This window comes from Marmota marmota, unplaced genomic scaffold (assembly GCF_001458135.2).
Source record: "Marmota marmota marmota unplaced genomic scaffold, marMar, whole genome shotgun sequence".
In the NCBI taxonomy this organism is placed as follows: Eukaryota; Metazoa; Chordata; class Mammalia; order Rodentia; family Sciuridae; genus Marmota; species Marmota marmota.
In genome coordinates this window covers 8492730-8498729 of record NW_026000171.1, presented here as the reverse complement: position 1 = coordinate 8498729, position 6000 = coordinate 8492730, and the positions used below count along the sequence as shown (strand labels likewise).

At 45.5% G+C, this 6000-nt stretch overlaps 2 protein-coding genes across 23 annotated transcripts in view; both read left to right on the top strand.

The window, feature by feature from the left end:
• Positions 1 to 6000, top strand: part of Erc1 (ELKS/RAB6-interacting/CAST family member 1) — a 1605700-nt gene that overhangs the window by 72797 nt on the left and 1526903 nt on the right. The gene's annotated exons all lie outside the window — the stretch shown is intronic.
• Ddx11 (DEAD/H-box helicase 11) overlaps positions 1 to 6000 on the top strand; it is a 28148-nt gene that overhangs the window by 18636 nt on the left and 3512 nt on the right. For all 3 annotated transcript variants that reach the window (XR_007342098.1, XR_007342099.1, XM_015500807.2), the window contains exons 17-21: positions 1857 to 1895; positions 2098 to 2209; positions 2302 to 2433; positions 2940 to 3052; positions 5739 to 5811. Coding sequence is in view for 1 of the 3 variants with exons in the window: in XM_015500807.2 (XP_015356293.1) it covers positions 1857 to 1895; positions 2098 to 2209; positions 2302 to 2433; positions 2940 to 3052; positions 5739 to 5811 (469 nt within the window). In the remaining 2 variants the exon portion in view is untranslated. The remainder of the gene's footprint in view (positions 1 to 1856; positions 1896 to 2097; positions 2210 to 2301; positions 2434 to 2939; positions 3053 to 5738; positions 5812 to 6000) is intronic.

Sequence of the window (6000 nt, the reverse complement as noted above, 5' to 3'; positions counted from 1 at the left end):
CCCCCCTTTCCATCTGTCTTCAGACACAGTCTTTCCTCTGGACTTTAGGACAGAAGCAGGGAGCTGATTAAAGGAGCATGATCCTGGTTCCATCTGGTAGGGCTGAGCTGAGTGAGAATGGTGCTGGTGCTGCTTGACCCATTGACTCCCAGTTGCAGCCTTGGGTTCAGTCACAGCCACAGATGTTTCTTACTCTAGTCCTGAATGTCCAGGATTCTCCTGATGGGGTACAGCACTGTCACTGGGATGACAGCCTACGGATTACAAATTGATAACCATAATCACCCTTCATGGACAGAGTACTACTACATACTGGGGCTGTGTGCTGGGTCTGTGATTTCCCAGGTGAATGTGCTGTTGCCATTTGAAAACAAAGGAAGCCGAGGCTCAGGGAGGTTGCTCAGGAGGATAAGGAGCACAGGACTCACCCCAGTGCATCAGTGCTGAGTGGACGAGTGCACATTTAAGCCCAGCTGTACTATCTTAGACTGTCCCTTTCTGCCCACCTTTCTTCAAACCAGCTTTCCCCAATTAACCCCTTTTGGTCACTGTCAATGCCATTATCCCATCAAACACCCTGGAAATCTGAGTCATCCTTGGTACTTTTCTTCCCCTTGTGTCCTATAGCTAAATAGTTGCCAAGCTCCATGGCCTAAAATAACTCTGGAATTATCCCAGCTTTTCCCTCCCACCGCTGTGACTTCCGTGCAGGCTCTATTTGCTCCTGCTTTCTTCTTGGCCCCTGCTTGCTTCTGTTCTCGCCTCCTTCCTTTCATTTACTTTACAAGGTACAATTGAGTGGATCTTAACTAAAGATGTCACTCTATTTATTTATTTATTTATTTAATCAATCAAGCCCATGGCCTCGTATACACCATGCCAGTATTCTACCACTGAGCCTTTTTTAAAAATTAAATTTTGAGACAGGATCTTCCTAAGTCGCCAGGCTGTTCTTGAGCTTATGATCCTTCTGCCTCAGCCTCCTCTGGGGTTACAGATGTGAACCACCACACCTGGCTAGGATGTCACTGTTTTGTAGAAATCTTTTATTTATTTATTTTTGGTGCCAGGGCTTGAACCCAGGAATGCTTTAGCACGGAGCTACATCCCCAGCCTTTATTTTGAGACAGGGTCTCACTTAAGTTACTTAGTGAGACAGGCCTTGCTAAGTTGCTGAGGTTAGCTTTGAACTTGGGATCCGGGATCCTCCTGCCTCAGCCTCCCAAGTTGCTAGGATTATAGGTGTGCCCAGCTTCTTTGTACAAATCTTCCCAGACTTTTCAGTCTTATCAACTTAGCATTCCTCGTCAAGACCAATCTACACATGTTCAACCGCCAACTAAGTTGTACTCCAGCCTTGCTTGAAATGAGCCCCAAGTTTCAGTTCTTTGTGCCTTTGCTCATAGATTTTTTATTATTATTTATATTTTGGTACTGGGAATTGAACCCAGGGGCACTTAAGCACCGAACCATGACCCCATTTTTGAGATGGGGTCTCAGTAAGTTGATTAGGGCCTCACTAAATTGCTGAGGCTGGCTTTGAACTTGAAACCTCCTACCTCAGCCACCCAACTCATTGGAGTCACAGGTGTGCACCACCATGCCCAGCTGAGTCTAAATTCTTTGAGGCCCAACTTACATGATATCACTTGGAAGGAAAATAGAGGACATATAACTTCTATCAATCACCCTTAGATCAGAGCTGTTGAGATGTTGGTGAGAAGGTTGTATCTGTGATTTGGCAGAGCCCCCACCTTGTGAGCCGCTTTGTTTGGTGGTTGGGATGACTGGTTTCTCATGTAGATTATAACTCGCTTCTTTGTGACACATGCGTGCCATCGATGTTGGTTTTGCAGGTTCAGCGGTATTTCGAGAAGAGCATGGTCAGCAGGAAGGTAACCACCTTTACTGTGGGTCCAGAGGGAGCCAGTGGCACCCTGCCTGCTGCCTCACTGCTTCCCTCTCTGGCCCATGGACTCATCTCTGTCTTCCCTCTCCATGGTGGGAACTGTTTGTGAACTGGGCGGGCTATAGGCTGTGGGATCTCCACTCATACTGCTTCTCATTCTTCCATCACCCTTTTTCCACCCTACCCAGCTCTTTGGCTTCACAGAACGCTATGGAGCAGTCCTCCCATCTTCCCGGTTGCAGCCCAAACTGACTGGGTTTCAGCATTTCCTAAAGAGCCTGCAGCCTGGTGTCACCGAGGGTGAGTTGGGAGGGTGGAAAAGCAGAGCCAGCTGCAGGCTTAGGGTAAGGATGTGGACCCAGGGCACCTTCTCCCTGTCCTGCTTTGTACAGCTCCTGCAACCCCTGTGGAGGAGGATGAGGCCAGGGCCCTGCGGCCCACTTCCCCACTGATGCACATCGAAGGCTTCCTTGCAGCTCTCACCACTGCCAACCAAGATGGCAGGGTCATCCTGAGCCGCCAAGGTAATTAGCTGTTCACTTAAAAGATGGTTCGATCAGGCTCATTTCCCAAGAACGAGAAAACCTGATGGGGCCAGGGAATCAAGCCAGAGACTTGACACATCCTGTACCTGCCTAGCATAGAATGAGGAGGCATAGTGTTGGCTGGCCTCCCATGGCCTGGGGCAAGCAGGGTTCCTGGGGAGCCAGGATGCAGAGATGCTGGGTCCTTGCAGACAGCATTGCTGGAGAACCCTATAGCCCAGTGTTAAGATTAGGTGGGCTTGGATTCGAGTCTTGGTTCCATCACCTGCATGCTATGTGACTGACCAGTTTCTCTCTGCACTTAGTTTCCTCTTAGAAATTGGAAACGTGGGAAGGAAGACAATAGTACTATCTACTTCAGTGGGTTGTGCTGGAGATGAAATGAGGTTGTTTTTATTAAAGAGAAAGAGCTAGCTCATGGACTCAACTTGAGCCTGTGCTCAGGCTGTTCCCAACCTTCTCCCCATGTGTGTATCTCTTTTCAGGCAGCCTCAGTCAGAGCAGCCTCAAATTCTTGCTCCTGAATCCAGCTGTGCACTTTGCCCAGGTGGTGAAAGAATGCCGGGCAGTAGTCATTGCAGGTGGCACCATGCAGCCGGTAAGGACACCAATCCCAGCCTCTGGTGTCCCAGGTATTGGGATGGGGCAGGGGCAGCCTTGCACACCAAGCCTCTTCCCTGTCAGTCCCCTGGACCTCCACACCAGGAAGCGGTCAGCTCATGCAGGCCCAGCAGTGTCCGCTAGGTGGCACTGCTGTACTTTTCCTGTTTGGGCTCTGGGTGTAGGTGGGGGCACCACTGCTTCCTCTGGTTTCTGTAGCCTTCTGCAGTAATCGGAACTCTGCGGTGCCTCATTGCCATTCCCTTTCTGCACCCATCACCAGAGGTATCAACCTGCTCTTGTAAAAGTATTACATTTTCATTATAGAAAGCAAAGAGAAGTAAAAATGGGAAAAAATAGAACATAATTTCACCAACAGATTTATGTTGGCATATATCTTTGTAATAGTCTTTTTTTACATATAATTTTTATATGTGTGCATACATATTTTAAAAACAAAAAATGGCATTCTAGATGCTGCTAGTAATTGCTTTTTCACTCAGCAGCAAAATTTCATAAACATTTTTCCCTGACAGCAAGTATAGATTTATTTCATCATACTCTAGCTGCACTGGATTCCAGTTATATGAATGTGTTCTGTTTCATATAACCACTCATGTTTTGTTAGACATTTGGGTTCTTCCCAGTTTTTCTCTGTTTTAAACAGTACTGTGGTAAATATAACTGGATCTCTGCACAGGGATTATTTCCTTAGCCTCACACTCTGAAGAGAACTCACTGGCTGGCTGACTGCTCAGAGCCTCAGGCAGTGGTTCCCCGCCTCAGATCCCTGCGGGAATCACCCCTGTGGCTTTCTTTTCATTCTGTTTGACTAGATTCATAGATTCTTATTCATCCCATATATTAAAGTTTGTAGTCATTATTGTGTTTGACTCAGATCATCTCAAATTTGGCTGATGGGAGGAGCCCCTCCTGCCACCCCATAGTCTTGGAATGCCTTCTTTACTCTGGACAACAAAATGTCCCAGACTGAACTTATGTTTGCCTGGCTCCACAGCGGGGTCATTCCATTTCTCCAGGGTTTCTGGTTTCTTTCAGTGGGGGGCAGTATGTAAAAATCTGGGTACTAGGGTGACCCTGATGCTTCTGAGTTATCATTGTTCCTGGGTATTTCAGCAGACAGACCTAGGAAATGTGCTTTCAGAAGCACGAGTCTGTATTGATGTTTCTAATCAAAATCAAAGCATCAATTTATATGACCCCTAGCGCATGGTAGAATAAATATATAATTACAAGGAAAAAATGTTTATGACATTTGTTGCTGAATGAACATTTGGTTTCTTATTAATATAACTACTTATTTGTTCAATCCCACAATATACGTAAAAGTTTCAAAATTATAAGACAACACTATTTCTAACTGATCCAAGTTTCATTTTTTAAGATTTCTTTGCTCTGTAAGAATATAAAGTCATTTGAAATCAGGCTTTTCTCTGTGTGCTTGCTCACAGTCTGACAGGTCACTAGGCTTTTGTTGTTTTTGTTTCCAACTTCAGAGTTTGCTTTTTCATTTTTGACTTAATTCTGTTTTTAAAGTATATAACGTCCATATCTCACTCCCATCCCTTTAAAAAATATTTTTTTAGTTGTCAACGGACCTTTATTTTATTTATTTATATTATTTATTTATATGCAGTGCCGAGAAACAAACCCCATGCCTCACACATGCTAGGCATCCACTCTACCCTGAGCTACAACCCCATCCCCCACTCCCATCCCTTACCAGCTGGTTCTTCACCCCCATAAGGTAATCATTTTCAGTAGCTAATGCTTTATCTCTTCATTGTCGTAATTTGGAGTGTTTTTGCTTTGTTTGCAAAAATAAGCATGTGTGTATATGTGTGTGTGTGTGTGTGTGTGTGTGTGTGTGTGTGTATATATATTGTTTCCTTTTTAAATAATATCAAAGGTATGATGATAGTTGTTTCTTACCTGTGTGTCCTGGCAATTCCATCTGTTAGCACTAAAGATGGTCATTCTTTAGTGGATGTAGCAGGGCTAGTTCAACCAGTCTCTTATGGGCAAATAACTTCCAAAGAAAGATCCTTATGTGCACGTTAATTGGTATTTATAGGCTGTATCATCAGAGTAGATCTTAGATATAGGATGCTGATTAAAAACTACATCTAACTTGCTAAATACTGTCAGATTCCTCTGCCCAAGGATGGCAACTATTCTGTATCCTACCAACAATATCTAAGAATGCCTATTTCTCCACAGAGTGATTAAACTCTTGGATTCTTGCCAGTTTGATAGGTGAAAACCCTGGAGGTTCTTATTCAGTGGTTTGAGCTAGGACCTGGCACTTGGATTTTTTTTGAAATCCCCTCTGGTGTTTTTTTGTTTTGTTTTGTTTTAGAGCACAGCTAGGTCGAGAATCTCTGTGCCAAATTGGCCAAATTTCCTTTGCTATTCCCACAGGTTGTCTAATGAGGCTGCCAACACTGGATGTCATTAACGGTTGTTTTTTTTTTTTTTGCTAATGTATCACCCACCTTTTCTTTCAGGTCCTATTTCTACCATACTGGCTGCCTCCTGGCCCAGACTTCTCTGCTCTCTGTGCCAGGGCTCTACCCTCACCCATGGACCCCCAAGTCACGGCCTGAGGTTCCTTTTCCTCAGACCTCTTGGAGGTCACAAAGTCTTGACATTGTGACCTACAGGTGTCTGACTTTCGAGAACAGCTGCTGGCATGTGCTGGGGTGGAAGCTGAGCGAGTGGTGGAGTTTTCCTGTGGTGAGGATCCATGTCCAGGGTGGGACAAACCAGGCACACTCTGGCCCCAGTAGTCTTGGTTTTGCTGCATGCGAGACCCAGGGCTGAGGAGACCACGGGATAGGGGCCTTGCCTTCTCTAGCACACTTCCCCTTGCCCTTACACTCTGCCCCACCATCAGCATTGCCCACTGTTATTGTGGCAGTGGGG